We start from the raw sequence: 25,999 nt of genomic DNA, 5'->3' as shown, positions 1-25,999 counted from the left end.
AGTAAACAAATATAAAGACTGAATGAGGCTCCATCAAAATCAGCTGAAGCAATTCAGTAAAAGGCAAGTCGCTTTTAGAAGAAAAATTGAATAAGTACAAACTACTTGTATATGAAGATATCAGTGAGTGGCACCCAGGAGAGGATTAACACTCGCCTGTGGGTAAGTGCTGCAGACGGGCTGGGGGAGCAAGCACAGGCCCGGCTTAATGAGAACCACGTCTTCTGGTCTGGACAGCAGAACAACTTTCCTGATTAAATGGTTAGAAAGTGAGGTCTGTGAGGCAAAGGCCAGTGGGCTTGCAGTTGTACTGAAACAGAACTAAACAGAACAGTTGTTCTGTTTAGACGGTAGAAGTTCTGAAAGGAAGGAACACTCTCCAGAAGGTGCAGCCGGCCGGGGGAGTCCTCAGTAAGGCCAGAGCAGGCAAGGAGGTGGCGTAGGCAGGGAGCGGCAGGTGAGGCAGGGCAGGTGTTAAAACTCACGCCATTCCCAAATGTCAGGGTCTGAGATATGAGGTGGTTGGCTCTTTTCCGAAGCACGTGTGTATCTGTGGAATCACAGTAGGTATTTCGTTATGAAATGTCTCACGTACTCAAACAGCAGGTCTTATAATCAGAACAAATTACTTTTAAATTCGTGCGGTTGCAGTCAGACGTTAACTGTACGCAATCAAATTGAGCCACTGGCGCTTGGGCTGGGAAAGCCACATTCCTCCACTTTATTCTGGGCTGAGAAGCGGTGGCCGCTCCATCGCTGTGGTCACTTAACACAGGCCGGGTGCTACGCCACATGTCACCCAACAGGCAGAAAAGCTCTGTGCACGCTGAGGAAGGAAAAGACGTTTTGCAAAGCACACAGGGTTCTAGCAAAATTGTGTGCGCCCTCCTCTCCCCCCCGCCCCTTCTCCACCTTGGTCCTTTTAATCCTTCGAGATGTGTTCAAGCTGTAATCTGGGACACCTTTATCTGTTAGGTCATAGCATTGTAGGTGTTTTCTTGGGCGTTAAAAATAAATCTGTTTGGGGGAGGGAAACTGAACCTGCATGGTAATGTTAGGCAGGCGAACGCAAGCACACGAGTGGAGAAAGTCAAAATCATGGTTTCCATGGTAACGTTTAACTTGTCCGTGTCGTACACATTTCTCAAGAAATACATTCACCAGACTACCTAGTGATAAAAATTGCTCCACCAGCATACAAAGGTAGATTTCCCAATGCTCTCGCATTCCAGCAGACCCACACACACCCGCCCTGCCCCGCCAGTTCGCGTCTTCTCACCAACCTGGGGCAAGCAACTGGAGTCCAAGCCCTGAACCCCGAATCGGCGTCCCTTTTAGGGCAGAAAATGAGTTTCCGTGTGGTTGATGCCGCTCCCTTTCCTTTCTCCTCTGCAGATATATGTTGGGTAAAGGGGAAAAACGGAAGTTTGACGAGCATGAAGATGGGCTGGAAGGCAAAATCCTGGCTCCCTCCGACGGTCCGTCCAAGGTGTCTTACACCTTACAGCGCCAGACTATCTTCAACATTTCCCTTATGAAGCTCTACAACCACAGGCCCCTCACGGAGCCCAGCTTGCAAAAGACCGTTCTCATCAACAACATGCTGCGGCGCATCCAGGAGGAGCTCAAGCAGGAAGGCAGCCTGAGGCCCGCGCCCGCGCCCGCGCCCGCGCCCCCGCCCGGCCCGCTGAGCGACAGCTACCGGGAGGCGCCGCCCGCGCTCAGCGCCCCGGCCCCGCCCCCGGCCCCGGCCCCGCCCCCGCCGGCCGGCGGCGACCTCGGAAGCACTACGCCCCTGGACGCCTGCCTCACGCCCGCCTCGCTGCTCGAGGACGACGACGACGGCACGTTTTGCACTTCCCCGGCCGCGCCGCCCGCGGCTCCCCTCAGACTGCCGGCCCCCGCGCCGCCGCCGCCCCCGCCCCCGCCGCCGCCGCCGGCGCCCGAGAAGGACAGCTTCGCCTCCGCGCTGGACGAGATCGAGGAGCTGTGCCCCACACCTACCTCCCCCGGGGCCGCGGCGGCGGCGGCGGCGGCGGCGGCGGGGCCCGACGGCTCCAGGGGCGGCGCGGCCGCCAAGCCCGACGACCCGAAGCTCATGGACCCTCTGCCCGGGAACTTTGAGATCACGACGTCCACGGGCTTCCTGACGGACCTGACCCTGGACGACATCCTGTTCGCCGACATCGACACGTCCATGTACGACTTCGACCCCTGCACGTCGGCGGCGGGGACGGCCTCCAAGATGGCGCCGGTGTCGGTGTCGGCGGACGACCTCCTCAAGACGCTGGCGCCGTACAGCAGCCAGCCGGTCGCCCCGAGTCAGCCCTTCAAGATGGACCTCACGGAGCTGGACCACATCATGGAGGTGCTGGTCGGCTCCTGAGGGCCCCGCGGACCGGCGTCCCCGCGCCCCCGCGCCCCGCCCGCCCGCCCGGCGGCGCGCACCCTCAGCTCTCCGCACTGCGCATGCGCCCTTGCTTGCCTTTTCCAGAGAAGATCGTTTTACACGAGGATCACACTAGTTTGTTTTTTCGGGTATTTTTTGTTTGTTTGTTTCTTTTTCTTTTTTTCTCTCTTTTTTTTTTTTTTTTTTTTTTTTTTGCTTTGAGCAGAGTTGGAGTGCCTTCATCCACGTAGGACCACTTTCAATACGCCGTTTCGAGTGGTTCCCAGAGACCTACCTGCCCTGGAATAGGAAGGAACACCTTTGAAGACCACGTGGCTATGCCGACTGACAAAAAAATAAACAGTTCAAGTGAAGCACAAGGAAGAAGTTGGAAAAGCTGTAAATTGCATGTGCATATTTGTCTATTTTTTCTATAAGTTTTATTGCAAGAGGTAAAAAGAGAAAAAAATATATATATATATTATTTAGATAATCTCAGTACCTTTTCTGGCATTTTTCGCCCTGTATAGGTTGACTTGGCAATTCAGCCTTTTTAGAGGCATTAACTACTCCTCCTAAGTGTTGCATTTACATGGCTGTTTAGAAACTGCTGCCCAAATTTATTTTATATTTTTGTACAGATTCTGCAGTTTATGATATTGTTTTTCTAAAAACAAATGCTGTTTATACATATGAGATAGCTATTTTGATAGGATTTGCTCACATAGTTCCTGCAAAACTTCAGATGTACAAGTTGCACTTGTACTTTTATAGAGTTGTAATGTTTTATATGTGTTTGGTGCAAAGAGAAAATTGGATCAAATTAATCCGCAGTCGATGTCCCCAAATGCAAACACACACATACACACACACACACACACACACACACACACTGCTTTAAGAAAGGGCCAGGCGATGCATCACACCCAAATCCCACAGGCGACCGACCCCCTGGCATGAACACCCGCCAGCACTGTGACTTCCAAAGCCAGAGCCATATCCGCTCATCAAACTTGCATTAAGCAGTTGGCGGGAGATGGCCTTGGAGCTCGGGGGAGGGGGGGTTGAAGTGATGGTTCTCTTTAGCTCCCTCTCTTGAGGGGAAGGCTACCGAATACTCACCGTATTTATGCCAAGTTTGTGCTTTTAATTGTTCTTATTTTTTTAGACAGAAACCCAGATCTTTCCCTTTTGGCATAATTTTTACAATGACCTGAAATTTTACATGAGAACAAAATTTTCTGAAAAGAAACCGACCTCTTCGTGGAACTAACTAAACCCTGTTTGCAATGCTTAGGGCTCGCAAGGAAGAAACTACCCCAGAAGGCATCCATCCACTGTGTTGCTCAATTGTCTTTTCCAGCTTCCCTTCCCTAGAGCTTTTTGTTCCCTCTGTTGCTAAGTGCTGAAAATGGCATCCTGATGATCACCACAGTGAGCTCAGCTCACCTCGGCCCGGCCAGGGATGCTGTCTTGTAACATCCGTTGGCTCTTGAACCTGGAGTTGGTACCATTATGTCACAGCTTCCAGTCTGGTTGCTTCCTTGAATCAACCGCTTCAACTACACTTTACAAGGCTGTTTTACCCAAATACACAGACAGGACTTTCTATGCATGTTCCTCCTCCTTCCCCCTGCCTCCCCTCCACCCCACCCCCCACCCCCACCCCCAGGACACTTGAGAAGTAGCTTTTTGTTCCTAGCGGTGTACATTTAATTTTAAAACATTTGCAATGTATCATGCTTGTTGCCGAAATTGTTGATGGCCTTTTCGTTTCAGTTTTTTTTTTTTCTCTTTCTTCCAATGGTACTTTAGCTGGTTACAACCTTATATTGTTGAAATGCAGATGGCTTCTTTAGGAATAACTTTTATATTTATTTAAGAATTTTTAAATTATGGGATTTGTGTTATTGTTGTTGTCTTTGTTGTTGGTCATTTGTCAATATTCAGTCACCAATTCTGCTCACTTCTTGCCATGGATAAAATTGAGTCTTTCTGGCCAATTAAAATAAGACAGCTTTATAAAATGGCACTTTAAACAAGCCATAGATAGTTTTATTTTTATAATGCACATGGCAAAGCAAATACATTTGTGATGAAGGAACTGCTCACTTAAGCAAAAGATTTGTGTGTGATAGGATTAAATTTTTCTATAATAGAATTTACTCCCCCCCCCATTTGAATGTGTTTTTAAAGGCTAATTGTCAACTCAGAGCAGTGAGAAACAGATCAAATTGCACTTGTTCTCCTACGAGCAGCCTCCACCTGGGCACCTCTCACTGCTGCAGATGTGTCATTTCCTTTGACAGGACCAGGGACCATACAGTTAGGGTGAGGGTGGTTGTAGATGCTTCCGTGTCACTGTGCCTGTCCATTTTAAGAGCTTCCTTTTCCTGTGGAGAACAAGTCCGCCCAGACACCATCCTTCTGATAACCCGGCAAAGTCCTCACATGCCGCACACACATACGTACGTACACAGACACAATAGTGTTGATTATTCTGAACAATAACAGGGCAAGGCGGTTGATTTGCCATTGTTAAAAACTGATTTACAGTAACTTAGAACAACTGTACTTTGGTTGGATTAGCAAATCGTGTGTTTAAACAAATCCCATATGTTGGGCAACAGTTCAAATAAGCACAGCAAAGTGTTGCCCAAACATGGTTCTCTGACTCTCTCATATTTGTAAGGCTGGGCTTCAAAATCAAAACAAAACCCCCCAACAACAGCAGGCAAGTGCTTTTTAACGCTGGACACCCTTGTCATAGATGCTCGATATTCCAGGTCTGTTGAGGAAGACATGGGAAATTAGTGGCCCATCTTACGAAGAACAAAAACATCAAGTGTCCAAGTTATCTTCGTCTTATTTTTTTCAAAGCGAAGTCCCAATGGGGAAGAATGCGGGCCTGGGTGTGATCTCCAAGCCCCAGTTTGAGTGTTGGGATGCGCTTCCAGACGCCACCTGGCTGTAGTGCCTTCCCCCTTTCTAAAGGACACGGTGTGGCATTTGGAGTCAGGCAGGCTGTTTGAGGTGCCTTTATGAGAAAGACGTGCTGGGTGGGGCTGGGAGAGGAAAATTATTGACAGTGATGTGCAATGAAATGACAAGATGAGAGCAGAATAATAAGAGCTTTGAATTTGAAGTGATTTTTTTCATAAGTTATTTATTCCTTTTTTTTTCTGTGTAAATATATTTATTTTACTGTGGAGCTCTAACAACATCTGGATCGTACCATGTGCAGAATGTATGGTAGGAATGTATTCATTCTCTTGTAGGAATGTCAGTCTGTGTTCAAAGGGGGTCCGAGCCAGACCCCTGGATCTTCTCATTGTATGCACCGTCCACGTTCAGTTTTATCCTCTTCTCTGTATAGGTCTATTTGAAATATGCAAAAGGTATGGATGAGGAATGTTTTAATACCTCCAAATTTTTAAGAAAATCAAGCATCAAAGGGTTGATATTTTTAAACTTTTTTTAGTAACACTTTCTCTTGATGACAGAAGGGGCAACCACACTGAGACCCTCGTTCACCCCCAAGGGTGAGAACTAGCCAGAGCCTCCGCTACACCTCGAGTGTCTTTATCAATTGAGCTTTTTATTGCCATATCCCCGTGGAGTATCCCAACTGCCCTGAGGTCAATCAAGGAAAATTTCTTAAATAAATAAGCTCCAAAGAGCCAAAGTATCATCTTACAGATCGTTTTTAAAGCTTAAATTTATTAACCACCTTTGTGGTAAACAATGAATTATGAATACCACAGGGCAGCCTTCTTAAATGACAGATGTAAAAAAAAAAAAAAAGACTCTACTTTGTGCAGCGATTGTTACCCTCTGTATGAATTGTCTTAATTTCAAAACCTTGCTGTTACAAATTGGACCTTTATACATTTTCCGAAAATACTGAAAAGAGCATACCTAACCTGTTCTGGCTGTGAATGGTTAACTTCCTGTAACTGCCGAAGGCAGCGAGGTGTGTGCGTCCTGCTTGTGTACAGTTGTTCTCAGTGCTTCTAAGAATGAGTCTAAATGGTTCTTGAAAATTAGCCAGGATCAAATGCTATTGCAGACAAAGCCAATAAAAATTTCGGACGTGTTTTGGGGATAACAAGTTTGGAAGAGAAGTGCAGTCCAGACAAGCAAACAAACAAGATTTTGGAAGAGATGTACATAGTGACATGTTTGGTGCATGGTTTTTGAGGAAGGCTTTTGTCAGAAAGGAGGTGTAACCTTTCCCCCACAGACCTGAGAGCTGTGCCTTTTCTATGCAATATTACAGACGTAACATCGGAACCCAGATAGCTGTATTCACACGTAGGTTCGGGCTGTAATCTAAACAATTGGACAGATTAAATGTACATGGAAATGAGCAGTCTTACTTTTGTAGTTTTATATTATACAATAAACAGTTAAAAGATGAAGAGAGGCGTGTTTGCAGTTTGCTTCTGACTGGAGCACTACCAGCTGGGGTGTCACAGTTTGCTTGTGCGAAGGAACGGCCCACTCGGCGGCCTGTGCTGGGGTTGGTGCTGTTGAACTTCTCAAACTGTCTTGGCCTCCTGGCTCTCCCCCCCCCCCCCCCCCGACCCTTCTCGACCTCCTCGTTCTCACTTCTCTTTCCCAGCGGGATCTGACCCACTTGGGACTATGAAAACTGGTGTCCAGCTCCTGCCCCTCTCTCTCAGGCCCTGGCGTGAAGCATCTGCCAGCCTTGCCATCTCACACTCACCCTGTTGCCCCTCCGGGCCTCCCTGCAGTCCCCGCCACCCCGCGCCACCACATCCGCGCTCCCGGGCTGCCTCCTTTCCATCCCGACCGCAGCTTCCCTACCCCGGGCCCGCCTCTCCTTGCCTCCCATTGCCGCAGCTGCTTCCTATCTGCTGTGAGTGCCCCCGAGGTTTCTCTAACATCCTTGAGGCTGGACTTGACGTTACAAAGCACCAGTGGTTCGCCACCGTGTTCCTCATCTTCCAGCAGGTCCCCTCCCTGCCCGCCTTACCATCATCTTCCAGGGGTTCACGGAGGAGATGCTGGGCAACCTTCTTTGATGGGAGTCACGGGGTCCAGCCTTGCCTGGTCCAGGCCTTCCTGGCCCACCATAGCAGCTGGTAGGGAATGGAGCTGGACCCGAGGGGCCTGTGTAATGAAGGTTCCATTCAGCCAGCAGTGGAATATGTGGGGGGTTGGTGCCGGGGAGGTGTTACAGGCTGACTTGTGTGCTCCAAAAAATGTGCTGACGTCCTCACCCCCAGGACCTCGGAATGTGACCTTACATCTGGAAGTAGGGTCTTCACAGAGATCACCAGATTAAAATGACTAATCCAATATGACTAATGTCCTTATAAGACGGGGAGGTCTTGACACACAGGAGCACACAGGGACAGCACCGTGTGAAGATGAAGGCAGAGAGCGGCCCATACGTCTGCAGGCCAGCGAACACCAGAGACTGCCAGCAAACCACGAGAAGCTGGGGGACAGGTGTGGAGCAGATCCTCCCCGCCCTCAGGAGGAACCAACTCCGCCGACACCTGGACCTCTGACTTCCAGCCCCCAGAACAATACTTTTCTGTTGTTGAAGCCACTTGGTCTGTGGTACTTTGCGATGGCAGCCCCAGCAAACCCACACAGGGCAGAACGGGCAGGATGAGCTCTCTCCAGACATTCCGGTGGAAGATTCTCCTTAGGCAGCTGGAAATAAGAGCGCGCTGCTCGGTGGAGTGGCTGGTCCCCGCAGTATGAGCATCTGCTATTAATTAGAGGGCTCACTTTGGCAGGTCGTACACGCTCTCTGTGCTTGTGAGGGCGAGATAAAGTCACAGGTCCTAAATCTTTCGGAAAATGTTCGCAGTGCAATGAAAATGCAAGGTACGGGTAGTGTCCGTCCTCCCGCCCACAGCCGTGCCTAGCACGTAGTAGGCACTCGGCGTATCTGTTGAATTAGAAGAAGAAGAAAAGAAAAAAAAAAAAAACCATAGTTCTCTCTTCTCTACCATGTGGGAGAAGCCCAGAAGCAGCTGGGTCCTTCTTGCCTGGGTCCCAGGCCCGCTCCTAGCCCAACCGCCGGGGTGCCCCATTCCCGGCGCGCTCCATGCTCTTGCTCGTGCCCCTACTCCTGCTTGTAGAAATTCTACCATCGCTCCAAGGCCACGCTCGAGTGGCCGCACGTCAGGCTTTCTGGGCATCCCCCGAGTCAGAACCAACCCACCGCCGCCCTGGTTCTTCGGGGTACTGCCTGTGGCTGCTGCCCTCCACGTGGCGCGGAGACCAGAAGTCTCCCCGAATCTGAGATATTTGGCCCTTACCAGAGTTTGCCCCAACCCCGGTCTGTGCAAACCACGTAAGGCTTAGGACGGTGTCTGAGGGCAGCGGGGGCCCCAGAGCGGGGCAGGCGGGTCCTGTTCCCCGGGGGCGCGGGCCGAAAGCAGCCTGAGCGCAGGGGGCAGGAGGCTCCAAGTGCGGCCCAGGGCAGAGCCGGCGGCAAAGTCGCACCAGGGTGGACATCTGAGAGCCGAGGGCGTGGGAGGGGGCTTGGACACATCCTTGCGGTGGAAAGGCCCCATTTTACAGACATAAAAGCCGAGGCGTGCGATTAGCTTCCAGTGCGAGCCGCGGTGTCCCGCAGGGGGTCGGGGAGCGCTCTGCGAGGGGACGGCCTGCCGGAGGCCCGGTGCCACTGCTCGCAGCCTGTCCCCTTGGGCAGGTCCCCGCGTCTCGGTGCCCTCAGCTCTCATCGCTAGGACGAGGGCCACAAGGGTCACGCCTGGGCTTGTTCCCCGCGATGCTGGGGATTAACAGCACTTGGTCGAGGTCGTTGAGGGCAGCCGCCCACTGCGGTGGCCGCAGAAGGCACCTTCTGCAGGGACCCGGCCGATTCCCGACGCCGTCCTGGTCGTACCTGTCGTGGCGACAGCTGTTGCTTGCCGGCGCCCGGGGCCTGCTGCCTCTTTCCTCTGTGCTTTCATCATCACCGCCCCCCCGCCGCCGCGGGCTCCTCCGGAAAGGGGACCGGGCAGCACTCGGCGGGAGGCCGCGGGGAGGCCTGCTGGGCGCCTCAGCGCCCCGAGGGGGAGCCCGGGCTCAGGGGGTGCCGAGCTTCTCCAGGCTCATGCAGCGGGCAGGTGGCACCGCTGGGATTGTGCCCCTTGTCCTGACCCCTTCGGCAGCCCCTCCTGTGGCCCTCCTGCTGGCGTCGGGAGGTGGGGAAAGGCCAAGGTCGGAAGCCGGGCAGGTGGGGGCCAGGAGACCTCGCCCTACTCTGTGCTTTAGCCCCGTCACCTGTCACCTGTCCCCTCACCCACCGCTCCTTCCCTGGGCTGTGCATCCCCCCGCCCAGGGAGGCCCGTGGTGACCCCCAAGTTAGGGCCCCCCGCAGGGCCGGACTCCCACCAGGCTCTGTCGCCCTGGCCCTCCGTGACCCCGGGCCAGCCCCTGCCCCCTCGGAGACTCTGGGGCTTGGTGGCAATGGAGGGGGACAGACGCGGATGCCCGGACACTTAGAATCCCGGGGGCTCCACCAGTGCCTCGGGGCCTCCGGGATTTGCCACAAACGCTGGCGGGGAGGCTCCCACTGTCCCGGGAGCACCAGGGCCAGCCTTTGGGGCTTCTGGGATGGCCGGGGGTACGTGGGCCGGGGGTCCCCGGAGCTGGGGAGCCCCCCAGGCCAGCTGCCTGGGCCACAAGCAGCCGCTGCTGCCACAGGGCCTCCGTGAAGCAGGCACGAGCCGGGGCGCTGAGGGAGCACAGGCCCGAGGCTGGGAGGAGGGGGAGCTGGGGACCCGTCTCCCCACCGCACCTCCCGGGGCACCCAGCACAGACGCCCCTCCCCAGCCGCCGGCTTCACCGTCTTCCCCAGCCTGTGCCACTGTCCTGGGAGCCGAAGGCGCTAGGAAGGCGGTGGGGGTCACTCACCTGCCTGCCAGGTGCCCCAGCACAGCGCCCGGTGCCCAGCGCTCTGGAGGGGGCCCGAGGGCGGGGTGGGGGCGTCGGCCCGACACCTGCGCACAGGTGCAGCTCGGGGCTGTGGCTCAGTCGCTGGATTTCTCACGCCTCTTCCGAAGGGGGCGGTGGTGGGGGCGGTGGGGCACCCCTGGGGAGACCGAGGTGCCCAGGCAGCGGGCGCGGGGTGCGTGTGGGGTGAGCGCGGGGGAGGCTGCCTGCAGCCCTGGGGTCCTGCCTTCAGCGCCCGCAGAAGCCAGGACCGTGGTTCCGGGAGCCCCAGGAGCGCCGGGGCTCTGAGCGGGGGCTGAAGGCCTTGGGAGCTCGCATCCGGGGTGCTCCCCCCCAGGGCTGCGGGGGGCAGACGCAGCTCAGCTGAGCCCTCGGCCTTCCCCAGCCAGGCGGGCCCCCCAGACGCTCAGCTGAAAGTCAGGCGCTCGCAGAGTCGGCCTAGTGCTGAGCACACCCCAGGACGCCCCGAAACCAAAGCGCCCCCCTCAGCCTGGGCGGCGCTGAGCTTCTGCGGCCACCGGCCCGGGGCTGCCCTGCACCTCTCCGGGTCTCTCTGTCTCTCTGTCTCTCCATCTCTCCAGGTCTCTGACTCTCAGCCGCTCTGGCTCCTACATCAGGGCCTGAACGTGGGCTGCGCTCCCGGAGTCTCTGCCCTGGGATCCGGGGACTGGGCACAGCCCAAGTGACCCGGTGGCAATGGATGGGGAGTCCCTGCCCTCGGGGCCTGGGTGCTGCCCCTGAGTCCTCAGCCCCCCACGTGAGGCCACCGGCTGCAGGGTCCGTGGCAGGACGCAGGACTCGCTCTGCGTCCCAGGGTGGCCTGAGCAGCTCTGACGGGACTGAGTGTCACTGGCCTGTGGGCCTGAGCACCCCTGGGGGGGGTGCCCAGCCGCTGGGGGCTTCAGCCTGGCTGAGGGGGCTCTGCGGGCAGCTCTCTGCCCAGCAGAGGACAGGGCCCGGTGGCACTCGCAGGGAATGGACATCGGATGAGTGTGGGTCATTGTTCTCAGTGGCCGAGAGCGCACGGTGAGGGCGGGGGCAGCTGGCCCCGAGGGAGGGCCGAGGGGTCGGGCTGAGGGCCTGGGTCCTCAGGGAGATGAGCGCAGGCCGACGACCTCCTTCAAGGCGCTTCGTTCTGTGGACACTGGGCTGGGCCTCCCTGGCCACCCTGTCACTAATCCATAGGGAAACTGAGGCCCAGAAAAGTCAGGCGAGTTATCCAAGGCAGTATAGCTGGTACCTGGGGTCTCGGGGCAGGGGTGCTGTGTGTGCCTGTGGGGCTCTGTTCCGCACCCGGCGGGGTGCACAGCCCCCTCCGTCCAGGGGACCCGGGCCGCACTTGGGCCATCGTGGAGAAGCTACCCTGCGATGCTTGGACCCCGTCTGTAGCCTGGGGGCGGGCCCAGGAAAATAGGGGTCAGGCGTAGGTTCCGGTCCCCAAACCCTAGCAGTTTGCATCCCCGGCCTGCCAACCTCCTCAGCTGGGCTGCAAGGAAGAACGGGACGGGCAGGAGAGAAACTTCGGAGGCCAGGAGGGCTCCCACCCAGCAAGGCTGACCCCCGGGGCTTGTCAGGGGCACCTCAGGTCTGGGCCCTCCTGGCCCATTTGTTCAAGTAGCCTTTGCCGAGTCCCCGGTGCAGGTGCAGTAGACGTGACACCGCTCACCTGGCGGATGAGGCGAGTCCTTGGAGTCGGTCCTGCCCCCCCAGCCCACTCACCTTGTGCGCGGCCTCCCAGCCGATGGATGCAGGCTCTGGCGCTGTCGCCCTTCTCCAGGGGGGTCCCGCAGCCACCGGCTGGTGTCCCCGCCCCCACCCCCATGGGGGTCGTCTGTCTTCCACAGAGCAGCAGAATGCTCCTTTGGAAATAGAAGTCATTACCATGCCCCCCACAATGTGTGCCCGAACCCCCCGGGATCCCGCGCAAGGGTGGCTTCTAACCCAGCGGGTCCGCGAGGGGGCCGCGCACCTGCCTCACAAGCACCCGGGCCCGGCGCCCAGCGGGGGCACCTTCCCTTCCTGATACCAGCGTCCCCCCCACTGCATCGCGGAGCCCACGGGGGCTGGCATCTGGGTGGCCCTGGCCGTGGGGACCGACTCTCAGGAACGACTTGCTGGTGGAAGGACGGACTAGCTCCCGCCGGGCGCCCTGGCTCCAGGCCCAAGCGACGCGGGTGGCACCTGCCGTGCTGCGAGCCACACCCTGACCCCGGCAGGAGGACAGGCATGGGGGGCAGCGACCAACCGGTGTGGTCAGTCTCTTCTCGGGCCTGCCCTGGCGAAGTGTCGTCCGAGAGGTAGCTCATTACACCACGACAGCCCAGTAAGGTTGGCACCGTCACTGCCACCTCCCTCGGGTTTCAGGGCAGCCTTCTGCTCGCCCTGTAGGGACGCCTGCTTGAGCTTCTCTCTCTCCCTCGGCCCCCTGCCCCCTCAGGAAAAAAGTACAGAGTTCCCATCTATCCCCCTCCCTACCCCCCTTTCGCTTCCCCCATTATATGATTTTGTATTCGAATGTTAACCTTCGTTACAACTGATGAGCCAATCTCAACGCATTAATATTATCTTTTAGAGTAGGGCTGGACGGTTCACTTCCTGGGCTGGACGGTTCTATGGATTTTGACAAATGCATGATGTCATGTCCTCAATTCCAGTGTCACATGGAATGGTTCCTCCACCCTAAAATCTCCCGTGCTCCACCTGTTCATTCCCTCCTCTCTCCCCCGGACCCGCTGTCCCCTCCTAATCCTTTTCCTGTCTCCGTCGTGTTGCCTGTTCCAGAACGCCGTGTAATTAGGATGCTATCCTATGCCGTCTTCTCAGACTGGATTCTTTTGCTTAGCAACACACATTTCAGGTTCTCCGTGTCCTTTCATGGCTGGATCGCTCGCTTCTTTTTACTGTTGGATAATATTCCACTGTCTGGACGCACCACTATTTGGTTATCCATTTACCTATCGAAGGCTGCTTGCAAGTTTTGGCAGTTATGCATAAAGCCGCTCTAAACATTCGTGTGCAGGTGTTTGTGTGGACGTAAGATTTTGATTCCCTTGGATAAATAGCTGTATGCACGATTGCTGGATCGTATGGTAAGAGTACTTTTTACAAATATTTATTTATTTGAGAGAAAGAGGGAGGGAGCAGAGGGTGAGGTGGGGAGGGAAGGCAGAGGGAGGGGGAGAAGCAGACTCCCTCTTGCTGAGTGGGGAGCCCAGAGGCGCAGGGCTTGATTCCAGGACCCTGAGGTCATGATCGGAGCCAAAGTCAGACACCTCACCGACTGAGCCACCCAGGCGCCCCAGGGGTATTCTTCGTAAGACACTGCCAAATCTGTCTTCCCAAGTGGCCACTCCACCAGCAATGAGTGAGAGTCCCTGTTGCTCCACATCCTTGTCAGCATTTGGTGTTGTCAGTGTTTTGGACCTTAGCCTTTCCTTTTTTAATTTAATTTAATTTAATTTTATTTTATTTTATTTTATTTTATTTTATTTATTTTTTTGACCTTAGCCTTTCAATTAGGTGTAGCGATGCTCGTTGTTTTAATTTGTGGTAATGATATACGATGTTGATGATCTTTTCACATGCTTATCCATCAGCTGATACAGTGTCTATTCAGATCTTTTGCCCCTTTTTAATTGGGTTGTTTCTTTCCTTATTGTTGAAAAATTCATTGTATATTTGGGATCCCAGTTCACGATCAGATATGTGTTTTGCTAAGACTTTCTCCCACTCCATGATTTCCTTTCATTGTCTTAGGAGTGTCTTTTGCAGAGCAGAAATGCTAAATCTCAATGAAGTCCAACTTTTCAATTTGTTCTTTCGTGGATCACACGTCTGGCATTTTATCTAAAAAATAAATGCCAGGGACGCCTGAATGGCTCAGCGGTTGGGTGTTGCCTTTGGCTCAGATCGTGATCCTGGGATCTGGGATCCTGTGGAGAGCCCGCTTCTCCCTCTGCCTATGTCTCTGCCTCTCTCTCTCTCTGTGTCTCCATGGCTAAATAAATAAATAAATCTTTAAGAAAAAATAAATAAATAAAAAATAAATGCCAAACCCAAGGTCACCTAGATTTTTTCTAATGTTATCTTGTAGAAGTTTCAAGTAGCTCAGCATTTTACATTTAAGTCTATGACGTGTTCTGGGTTGATTTCCATGAAAAGTACAAGGTCTGTGTTTAGATTCATTTGGTGTGTTGTGAATACTCAGTTTTTTAGCACGTTTTGTTGAAATGACGATCATTTCTACATTGAATTGCCTTTGCTCTTCTATCAAAGATTAGACGCTATATTTGTGTGGGTCTGTTTCCGGGTTCCTCTGTTCTCTTCCACTCATCTGTGTTTCTTCTTTCCATACCGTGCAGTCTTGATCATCGTGACTTTATTGTAAGTCATGAGGTCAGGCGGTCAGGCCTTAAACTTTGTTTTCTCCTTCGATATTGTGTTGGCTGTTCTGGGGTTTGGCCTTCCCATACAAACTTTAGAATCAGTTGGAATTCTGATTGGGATTGTATTGAATCTGTAGGTCGAGTTTGGAAGACTAGGCGTCTGAACAATACTGAGTCTTCTCTCTCCATGAACATGGAGTTTATTTTCATCCCCTAGTCCCAGGTTGCAAGGGCGGGGGTGGTGAACAGTGGCAGCAGGAGCTCACAGGCCTCGGGTGGCTCTGAGGCATCCCCAAGTAGACTGCGATGAACATTTATTTAGATCTTTGATTTCCTTCGTCAGCATTTCATATTCCTTCCCTATCTATATCTATTTTGCCCATAGATTTTGTGAGATTTATACCTAAGTATAAAAAGTGTTAATATAACCGGTGTTAAGTTTTTAATTTCGACTTCTAAAAACGTTTGATATCTCAACATTCCAAATAAGAATCAGGCTACATCCTGGCCCTCCAACAGCTTACCGCTGAACTTAAATTCCCGACTCCTTCCCTGACCAGTCTTCCCCTCCAACCTCATTTTTCCTAAGTGTTTTTTCCTTGCTTGGCACCACGCAACTCCACTAACCATTCTGAGGTTGGACCACCACTTCCAGCTTGGTTTTGCCTCAGGACCTTTGCATTTGCTGTTCCTTTCCTCTCTGTCTTTATATTTCATTGAACCCTATGAAATTAGTATTTTTGTAGACCCGCCCCCCAAAAAGTTAAATATCCATGATGACATGAGCTTCTACCTAATATATCCCATGTTTCTCATCCTCCAAGATTCAGCTCAAATGCCACCTCTTCAGACAGTGGCCATCCCTGAGCATCCATCCTACACCATCCTCAGGCAGGGACACTGCTCTGTTCTATTTTCTTCATAACATCTATTGCCATGTGACGTCATCTCATTCATTTATTTGTTTCCTTGTTTGTTACTCATTTATTTCCTGTAGCATATAAACCTCCTGACAGTAGGGACCTTATCTTGGCTGATAAATTCTTCAGAGGCCAGGCCAGGGACCCTAGATATTTGCACCATTCTGGGGAGGGGGAAGCCTCCAGCCACTCCAAAACTTGACTGATGTCATATTTCCAACCAGCGATCCTGCTGGGAATGGAGCCTGGTTTACCTGACATAGAACAATAGGGAAATATGATATCTTTCCCATAAGTGTTGAGGACCAAATTCAGAATCTCCCGGATCTTGTGGTTGAACAGTAGCATGGATTGTTCTAAAAAGGTTTCCTACTGGAGGCAGAGGGCGAGAATCGGCTCTGCCCCAGCGGCTACCACCTGCCTACCAGCCTGTCCTCCTCACACCCCACCGTGTTCCTCCGGGCCTATAACTTTCGGAGGTTCCTCATTGCCAGACCCTTCTGAAGTCCTTCCTCCCCTGGAGCCCCCGCAGACCCTGCCCTGGGCCTCTGGAGCTCAGCGTCAGGCCCGCCGCCCCCTGGAGCCCTCCCTGCCTGCCTTCCCGGCAGCGACCTGTTATCTCTGGGCTCACAGGGTTTCTTTGAGGATTGCCGGGGCCTGTTTCGGGGCTCAGGCTCCAGAAGAGCAGGGACTGAGTCCAGAGACTGAGCGCCTGCTCGCTGCCACTGGGAGTGTGACTTGCTAGGAGGGGAAGGAGGAGAGACCGAGGGGCCTCCCAGCACCTCCCAGCGAGGGGGGACCTTTGTCTCCTCCTTGGTGGGGCCAGACCCCCAAGAACACACCAGCTCAGAGGGGTGGGGCATGGGTCCCCCCACCCTCCCGGTGCCTCCTTCCTTCCCCCTCCCTCCCCCAGTGTGGAGCCGGGTTGACTCAAGTGGCAGGAAAGCCACCCCCCTTCCAAGCTGCTGCACATCTGTGCCCAGACAAAGCCAGCTATTAATCCTAGCTTTTGTGTGAGTGTTTGGGTGTTGAATTCCACTTGGATCTGCCGGCTTTTGGAAAGGGAGATTGGAGGGGATTTAGTGACAACAAAAGGAACCCACTGAGGGGAGTGGGAGGGGGCCAGGGGAGCTAAGAAACCCAAGTGCATTCACTCTCAGCCTGGTGGGGGCTCCTGGGAGCCAGCGAGAGCCTAGGCTAGTGAGGCTCCCAGATTCCCAGGGTCTGAGTCACAGAAAGGGGCCACTCCCCGAGAGGAAAACACCAGCTTCGTGGGCCTGCCTTGCACTCCAGATGCTGCCTGGCGCCAAGGTTCAGCTGGACCGGGCCTGGGCACTGCCCCCTGGTACTGCCCCTTTCAGGCTGGAGCAGCCCATTGTTTAGGGGAGTCCAAGGGTGGGAGACGGGACCCAGGGGCTGGGCAGAAGGCCGGAGCCCCCCGGGGCAAGTCCAGATGGGGAGAGCCTCAACGCCCACCCCACCCCCCACCTGAGTCAACAACAGAGCAGTAAGGCTGGAGGCCCTGGAGGCCGGGTTGGGTTCTCCCCAGAAGTTCTTGGGCACCTGGTCCCAGCCAGGAGCTCATCTTCCAGGGAATCCGGTCCACACAAACCTTAACTGTGGCTCAGGCCCAACACCCAGGATAGCCCAGGACAGGGTCACAGTGCATATGTGGAGAAGAGGTGGCTCTTAGAGCGTCTGCGACTCTGTGGGGGAAGACCTAGAGCCCGGGCAGGTGTCCCTGGATTGTCCTACTCAGCAGATGCTCTGGTCTAGTTACCCCAGCGGGGAGCGCAGCCTGCGGTGTGAACGGTGTGAACGGAAGCCCCCCAGTCTGCCCTTGGCTCTCCTGCTCCGCTAATTTTGCGTTTTTAATTGAGCCTCCCATCTGGGGGCCCCTGACTCCAAATGCTCACCCCTTCTCAGGTCACTCGGAGAAGTGTAAGTGGCTTTAACTCTCTGTGGTGCGGAGGCACACCCGGAGCTTCCTCCCCTGGTCCTGCCTTATCTGAGATGTCTGGTCAAATCATTCATTCACCTGGTCAGGACTTGGTGGAACTATTAGTGCCCTGCAGGCCCAGTTCGGGTTTAGCTGCTAAGCCAAAGCAGCAGATGCAAAATGTGACTCCCTACTGACACTTGTGTGCTCAGTTAAGCTTCTGGGTTTATTTACCATTTTTTTTTCTTTAAGATTTTACTTATTTGAGAAAGAGAAGCATGAGCAGGGGGAGGGGCAGAGGGAGAGGGAGAGAGAAAACCTCAAGCGGACTCCCTGCTGAGCGAGGAGCCCGATTGGGGGCTCGACCCCACTGCCCTGAGATCGCGACCTGAGCTGCAGTCAAGGGTGGGCCCCTCGGGCGCCCATCTTTAGCTATCGTCTACAGGTTGGCACCCTTACAGAGTTTTTAAAAACAGCTTTTACTTGACTACAGTTGGCACAATGGTGTATCAGTTTCAGGTGTACGACGCAGTGCCTCAACCTCTCTCTGTGTCGCGCCCTGCTCACATCTGTCACCGCACAGTGCGGTACAGTATCACTGACTATGTTCCTTATGCTGTCCCTTTTGTTCCCATGACTTGTTTCATTACTGGAAGCCTGTGTCTCCCACGCCCCTTCCCCCAGCTTGCCCGTCCCCCAACCTGCTTCCCTCTGGCAACCATCAGTTTGTTCTCTGTATTTATAGGGTTTAGATTCCACATATGGTATTTGTCTTTCTCTGTCCGACTTACTTCCCTGAACATAATCCCCTCCAGGTCCATGCATGTTGTAAATGGCAATGCCTCATGCTTTTTGGTGGCTGAGTCATATTCCTCCGTGTGTGTGTGTGTGCATGTGTGTACTACATCTTCTTTCCATGAACATTTTATCCTATGTTAATTAACTCAAGAAATAACAAAAAAAAAAAAAATAGAGCCAAATCATTCATTTATCCATCCCCTCATTCATTCAGGAGAGGTGAGGTCAGACTGGCCCTCCAGGTCCTTTGTACTGGCAACCCCAATTGTTCCTGGTCTTCAGGGAAGAGGATGTCACAGGTGCTCAGGGTGCTGCTGTAAAGGCTCAGTCCTCGCAACACTGCTTCCAAGGCCCTGGTCCCGGGCAGCCCTGCTCTGGAGGGGGGTAGAGAACAGGTGGGCCAGTTGCTGCCTCCAGGGACTCTGGCCTCCTCTGGGTCAGGGAGTGGGCACAGCTTCTCTATCTCCCAGATGGAGCCTTCTAGGAGACCACAAAGCCACTCTGTTCCCAATTTTGTCAGAAGGCACCTGCACTGCTGTCAAAGAAGCTCCCTGAGCCTGGGTGACAGGTCCCAGCTGCTGCACCGGCTGGGACCTCTGAACCTCACTCTGCGATGAGGAGCTGGGTCATCCCAATAAGTTCCCCAGTGGGAACTGCCTTTGGGTTGGTAGTAAGGGGCTCAGCATGACCAGCATGGAGATGGTCATGGGGCTGATAGGATGGGCGGGTGAGTTTATTTTCATCCCCTAGTCCCAGGTTGCAAGGGCGGGGGTAGTGAACAGTGGCAACAGGAACTCACAGGCCTTGGGTGGCTCTGAGGCATCCCCAAGTAGACTGCGATGAACAGAGGTACCGTGGAGGAAAGGTCAAGATGCAGAACCAGAGTCCACAGACATTTACAGGAAGGAGGGACAGGGCATGTGGGGAAGGGGCTGCAGGTAAGAGCCCCCACCTAGGTGATAAGTCTAGCAGAGAGTCTAGAAGGCCCTTCTGGAGTCTGTGGGTCAGCGGTTTGGCTTCTCTCTCGTTTCCTTCCCAAGATGGTCAGAAGGGCCTCGGTGAATGTCAGGACGGTCAGAGGCTCCTGGTGTGACTCCCCCACCTCCCGGGCAGGGAAGAGTCTGGCATCCCAAATCAGAAATGATCAGAAGTGCCATTTGTCGAGTGCTTTGTGCCACACGACATGCTAAACGCTTTATGTCGCCTCATCTCAGGAAAGCCTTGTGAGCAATCACCAATGAGCTCAGCACTATTATTATTCCCACCTTATAGCTGCGCACAACTGAGGCTTGGAGAAGGTAAGGGCTTGACCCAAGGTCACATAGAGCTAAATAGAGGCAGATCCAGGACTTCAAAGCCTGGGTTCTTCTCCACGCTGATGGGATTTCTCAGACCTCTGGATCCTCTTCTTCCCCCAGCGCCAACTCCTAGCCAGTTCCCACAGCTCGACAGTGTGGGAAAGGCCTGGAAGGAGAGGAGAGATCCAAATTGAGGCTCTATTTTGGCTTCTTGGTCAAAGATGAGACGCTAGAGGACGAAGAGCGGAGGGGATTATCTGGAGATTTCATTGCTCCAAGATATTGACTGCCCCTCCCAGAAGAAAACAGATTAGCAATTTTGCTCTGCAATGTAGGTTTTACAATTAAAAAGATTTTTTTTTCCTTTTGACCAAAACAAGTATGTCCTTTTGTAGGGCAAAGCTGGAAAATACAAAGAAGCAAAAATAAAAATGTAAAACCCTCACTTTTGTCTTAGAGGTGATGACTATTAAAACCTTACATACGTTTTTGTAAGTTCCTAAGTGCAGACGCCTACACACACACACACTTTTCCATACTCTTTATTTTTCTAACAAAACAAAAACGGTTACCATTATTATTTGGAAACTTTTTTGCACTCAATAATTTATCCGAACATTTTCCCCAAGCAGGGACATATTTATTCATCTACTATATCATATTCCGTGGCTGGGTGGCATTCTGTTCTATGGTTACACTGTAATTCATCGAGCTAATTTCCTAGTGTGAAATATTTAGGAATTTCCTTTTTTTTTTTTTCTTCTTGCAATGATTAACAACTCCGGTTACAATCTCAGGACATCCTGATCTAGAATCTTGAGGTGACACTGACGGGTTAAAAGCGTAGGCCTGCCACCAGGTGCCCCCAGGGAAGACTGTAGCCCTCTATCCTCATAAACGATGCCGGAGCCCCCCCACCACTCACACTCACACTTACAAGGCACTACTGTTGCGATTCCTAGGAATATTCTTTCATTTAAGAAAAAAGAAAGGTTGACAATTTGATACATGAAATGCTATCTCATTATTGTTTTATTTAGCATTTCTTTAATTATTAATTGGGGTCAACTGTTTTTCATGTGCCCATTAGCCATTTTTATTTCTTCTCCGAGTTACCCCTTCACCTCCTGGGTCCATTTTTCTATCGAATCCTCTTCTTTCTCACACAGTTGTTTCACCTAATGTGGGCAGTTCTCGCCCCTGGCAGATGAGACTCACCTGGCTGACTTTTTAAAGAAAGGAAGAGAGGGAGGGTGGAAGGAAGAAAGGGAGGGAGAGAGACAGGGAGAGGCCTCATCCCAGAGCAAATATTTGACGGCGCCCGGTTATCGGTATGTTTTAAAGTGTCCTCGTGCTTCTAATTTGCAGCTACGGTTGAGAACCCTTGTTATAAATTAGATTTCCCCCTCCTGGCTCCAAATGCTTTTATTGCAGAATCTATTCTCCTCTCTTTGACACCCAGTTTTCTCTTGTGAAAAATGGGCGGCAGAACTGGGAAACAACACAGCCCCCGCCCCCCTCCTCCCCTAAATTCTATAAATCCCATCAAGGAGGCCAGGGTTTCAGGAGAAAGGGTGAGGCAGATGCTGTGGTCAGGCTCTCTGCCAGGTGGATTGGAAAAAATTAAAAATGCTCGCTCAGGCAATAAGGCTTTCCCTGAAGACAGCCTGGGCTCTAAGCGGGAGTGGGGGTGCGGGTGGGGGTGGGGGGGTGTTAAAGTTGGCTTTCTATGGGACACGTTTGCTTCTCCATTGTCCCCCCTCAGATGCACAGCAATCTTGCCCCTCCGGGTCCCTAAGGTTTGGAAGGGAAGCCTCCTCTGAGGCACTGCATCTCTTTCCAGTTGTCAGCGCGACAGAGGAGCGCAGGCCCAGGGAGCCAGGTGGTCCAGGGATCCGGGCCCTGGCGCCAGCCCACCCGGAGGGGTCCCGCGGTGGGGGGGTCACCTCCCCCATGTCTGGGCCTCTCAAGGGGTTTAGGACGTTGTCCAAGCAACCGTACTCGAATTCTGCGAACCCCGAGATCTGCCCCGCAGCCCCCCTTCTCCAGCCCGTGCACGCCCCACCTGGGGGACAGGAGGGGTAAGGGGTCTCGGGGAGCACGCAGGAGGTTCCCCGGAAAGCCCCCGAGCCTCCGCTTCATCACCTGTCACCCGGGGGCAGTACGCCCAGGCCCAGGCCGCTGGCACCCTGTGGCTTGTGAGCACCCCCACCCTGTGCGCCCCTCCACGCCCTTTCCCTGCCCTCCCCGGAGCCGAAGTCTCCCAGTCCAGCTCAGTCCGCACCCTCTCTTTCATCCCTGTGTCCCCCACTTATTCCTTTGCTCTGGGTCGGAGGAGGCACCCCGAACCCCCCCTTCCTGCACTGAGCCTCTCCTACCCTGGAAGCTGCACCCCGCTGCCTGCACTTAGCCCCCTGCCTCATCCCCCCCCCAATCCCCCACTTTCCCACACAGCCCTTGGGCTTTCTCACCCAGACCTGACTCAAATTTTTACCATAAATCTCATTTTTATTGAGCTTCCCGGGTGCCAGGCACCATGCTTCATCTCCATCACCTTAACTGTTCACGGGAACATTCTTGTTACCCCATTTTACAGATGAGGAAAGTTAGGCTCCTTCTGCCCAGGTTGCCCACAGTCGCAGGGCACTGGGAGCACAGCTGAACTCTCAGGCTACCCTGCCCTGTGCCCCGGCCTGTCGCCACTTTCCCCCAGGCCTGGCCCCAAGGAGCTTATATTCCCGTGCTCCCACTGCATGCTGCTCGCCTCTTCAGGATGTATCCTACCCTGCCTTGGGTTGGTATTTTTGGGGGGTACCTCTTGTCTCCTTGGACCTCAGTTCCTCCGGGACAGAAAATAGGCTTTTGTTATCTTATTCATCTTTGAGTCTGGTACAATGCTGAGAACATTGTAGGTTCTTAAACTATTTTTTTTGAATGCTAAAGTAAAAAAGTGCTCATTCTAGAAACACAGATGGGAAACAGCGAAGCAGAAAACACCTATCACCCGTGATCCCACCACCCACAGAAAACCTTGGTGAATTGGTGAATTTCCTTCTAGTCCTTTGTTTTATTTATATCTATTATCTATATTACAATAATATGTATTTTTAGATAAATAAGATGTATTTCTGGATAAAGTTCAACAACATGCAACACCATTTTTTAAAAAAAGATTGTCTTTCCAAGTAATCTCTACATCCAACGTGGGGCTTGAACCCACAACCCTGAGATTAAGAGTCATGCACTTCACCTGCTGAGCCAGCCAGGTGCCCCTACAATACTATTTTTATGCTGCTTTTCAACCTTATATCATGAGAAACTCCCAGATCATTAGAAATTATTTGGAAAAGGGATTTTTGATGGCTGAAGACCGTGGTTTCATGTGACAGCGCCCCTCCTGTTTCAACCGCTCCCATATCGTTGTGGCTCATTTACGGTTTCTCTGATTATTTCCATAAGAGAAATACCTGCAGTGGACTTGTTGGGACAAAGAGGATATTTGCAGGCTCTTGACATATCTCAGTTGGCTCTGAACAAAGCCCTGCTCTCTCCGGCCTTCTCTGGTCTTGCCTACCCAGGGGCACCCGCTGACCAGCCAGGGGCCCAATTCTCCAGGCGCTCCTCTCACTCCTTAACCCCTGTGAACATTCAAATGCTCAGAGGCAGGTGGGAGGGTCAGGGTCACCTGGGAGAGGGGACGGGAGGAACGTGGCCACCCCATGCCCGAATCTCCCCCCCTCTGATCCAGATCCCATCCTCAGAGTTATTGCTTGGATTAAGGGCAGTGTGGCCCGAAGGGTGCTGGCTGTGAAACGTCTGGGGTGGGGGGCATTCCCACCAAATCATGGCTACCAGGCTCCCCTTCTCTGTCACTAGGGTAAGACCTGGGCCTGGGGGATTGGGACACATTACAGACTTAGGCGTGTTTACAATGTTATTGAAAACATTATATTGAAAAAAAAGAAAAGAAAACCTTATATAAAGGTATTGAAGAGGACTCTGGGGAAAAGGATGAACTATGACCATCTCTTGCTCTAGGTTAGTGCAGCGAGCTTTCAGATCCGTGTCTCCGAAGCGACCCAGAACCTTCTGGGAGAATTGTCGCTGAGCCTATAAAGGACCTCCAGGAAGCAGGGCCCGGGGTCCCCGCAGGAGGCGGAGCACCCAGGACTCGCCCCGAGGCCCGGCTTACCTGTTCCAGCCCCACCGGCCCCAGCCCGGGGTTAGGCTGCGGTGGCGCTAAGTGCATCAAGTCTTTGAGGAAACTGGGGTCCATTTCCGAGTCCCTCGTGGCCGTCACCCAGGAAAGACCATGTCTATGGGGGAAGCCGGGCTCGCCTGTCCGCGGTCCCGGAGGCCGAGGTGAAGGGCTGGCCCACGGCTAACAGGGAACGAAGGCAGGATCGGGTCCTCCCGAGGCCGCACCCCGTGGACTCGCTGCTCTAACTCCCGCGGACGTGACTGTGTCCTGGGGCCTGCGGAGCGCGGGGGGCGGGGGGAGGCGGGGGGCGGAGGTCCGGGCGGTGGGGGGGGTCCGGGGGGTGGAGGGGGACGGGGGTCCGGGCGGTGGGGGGGTTCGGGGCTGTGGAGGGGGGTCCGGGCGGTGGAGGGGGGTCCGGTTGGGGGGAGGTCAGGTTGGGGGGAGGTCCGGGTGGTGGTGGGGGGTCCAGGCGGTGGAGGGGGGTCCAGGCGGTGGAGGGGGGTCCAGGCGGTGGGGAGGTCCGGGCGGTGGAGGGGGGTCCGGGCGGTGGAGGGAGAGGTCCGGGCGGTGGAGGGAGAGGTCCGGGCGGTGGAGGGAGAGGTCCGGGCGGTGGGGGGGGAGGTCCGGGCGGTGGGGGGGGGGGGTCCGGGCGATGGAGGGGGAGGTCCGGGCGGTGGGGGGGGAGGTCCGGGCGATGGAGGGGAGGTCCGGGCGGTGGAGGGGGAGGTCCGGGCGGTGGAGGGGGCTTCGGGCGGTGGGGGGGGAGGTCCGGGCAGTGGGGAGGTCCGGGTGGTGGAGGGGGGTCCGGGTGGTGGAGGGGGGTCCGGGCGGTGGTGGGGAGGTCCGGGCGGTGGAGGGGGAGGTCCGGGCGGTGGAGGGGGAGGTCCGGGCGGTGGGGGGGGAGGTCCGGGCGGTGGGGGGGGAGGTCCGGGCGGTGGAGGGGGAGGTCCGGGCGGTGGAGGGGGAGGTCCGGGCGGTGGGGGGGGAGGTCCGGGCGGTGGGGGGGGAGGTCCGGGCGGTGGGGGGGGCTTCGGGCGGTGGAGGGGGAGGTCCGGGTGGTGGAGGGGGGCTTCGGGCGGTGGGGGGGAGGTTCGGGCGGTGGGGGGGAGGTTCGGGCGGTGGAGGGGGAGGTCCGGGCGGTGGAGGGGGAGGTCCGGGCGGTGGAGGGGGGTCCGGAGGCCCGAAAGCCTGCGCGTCTCCCATCCCGGGAGGGGCGGCTCAGGGCGGCCTGGCAGGGAAGGGGGGTATGTGCAGGGGCGAGGCGGGGGTGGGGCGCAGGGGCCTGGGGCCGGCACAGGGACCGGAGCCCGACGTGGCGGGCCGAGGCTTCGCCGCTGACCGTGTGGCCGGCGCGCGGGGCCGCCTCCTGGCGCCCAGGACGAGCCCGAGGCTCAGGGGCACCGGGCCCCCCGCCCCCGGGCGCCCCCCATCCCGTGCCTGGTGCGGAGAGCGGCTGGGGCACAGCGGTACGGTCTGCGAGGCCCTTCCCGCTCCCGGGGCTGTGCTGTCCCGGGCGGGGGCGGGGCCGGGGCCTGCAGGGAGCTGCGCAGGGCGGGGTGGGTGGGTAAGGAGGGTGAGGCGGGAGGCCGGCGCCCTGGCCTCCAAGGCACCCTTCTCTGTGGGAATCCCCTCACTCTCTGGGCGCCCGGCTCAAGTCACGTGTTTGCCGGAGGATGAGGGAAGGAACAGGAAGGAACGTGCAGACTTGACTGGAAAATCCAGCTGGACAGGAGACAGCTCCCAGCTGTACCTCCCCGAGGCTGAAGCCCGCCCCCGCGCCGCGGCCCCGCCCCCGCCCCCGCAGGCCCCGCCCCCGCGCCGCTGGCCCCGCCCCGCTGGCCCCGCCCCTGAGCAACAAGCCCCGCCCCTGTGCGCTGGCCTCCGCGTGGCCGGGGAGCCCCATGGGGTTTAATTCTGGTTTTAATTAAAGTAAAATGATAAAGTCATTATGTAGTTCAGATGCTAATGTTCTAAGTAATAATATATATTTACATTAAAGCTAAAACTGTTAAGCAAAACCATGCCTAATTTGTTGGTTTATAACTGAACTGGGGTCTAGAGCTCATTCATGTTCTAGTCCTGCTTTAAGAATCTAATAGCTCGTTTATCCTAAAAGCTTGGT

General features: G+C 54.8%; 2 protein-coding genes across 5 annotated transcripts in view; one reads left to right on the top strand and one right to left on the bottom strand.

Annotated features, from left to right (window-relative positions):
* SERTAD2 (SERTA domain containing 2) overlaps positions 1-6,810 on the top strand; it is a 114,383-nt gene extending 107,573 nt beyond the window's left edge. For all 4 annotated transcript variants that reach the window (XM_041755674.1, XM_041755675.1, XM_041755673.1 and 1 more), the window contains exon 2: positions 1,396-6,810. In XM_041755674.1, the coding sequence (XP_041611608.1) occupies positions 1,400-2,386 (987 nt within the window). In that variant the 5' untranslated portion in view covers positions 1,396-1,399 and the 3' untranslated portion in view covers positions 2,387-6,810. The remainder of the gene's footprint in view (positions 1-1,395) is intronic.
* Positions 6,811-24,306: 17,496 nt separating this feature from the next.
* On the bottom strand, positions 24,307-25,080 carry LOC121491767 (leucine-rich repeat extensin-like protein 3). The gene has a single exon (XM_041756945.1). The coding sequence runs from the start codon at positions 25,078-25,080 to the stop codon at positions 24,307-24,309; it is 774 nt and encodes a 257-aa protein (XP_041612879.1).
* Positions 25,081-25,999: the final 919 nt, after the last annotated feature.

This window comes from Vulpes lagopus, chromosome 5 (assembly GCF_018345385.1).
Source record: "Vulpes lagopus strain Blue_001 chromosome 5, ASM1834538v1, whole genome shotgun sequence".
In the NCBI taxonomy this organism is placed as follows: Eukaryota; Metazoa; Chordata; class Mammalia; order Carnivora; family Canidae; genus Vulpes; species Vulpes lagopus.
This window is presented reverse-complemented; position numbering and strand designations above follow the sequence as displayed.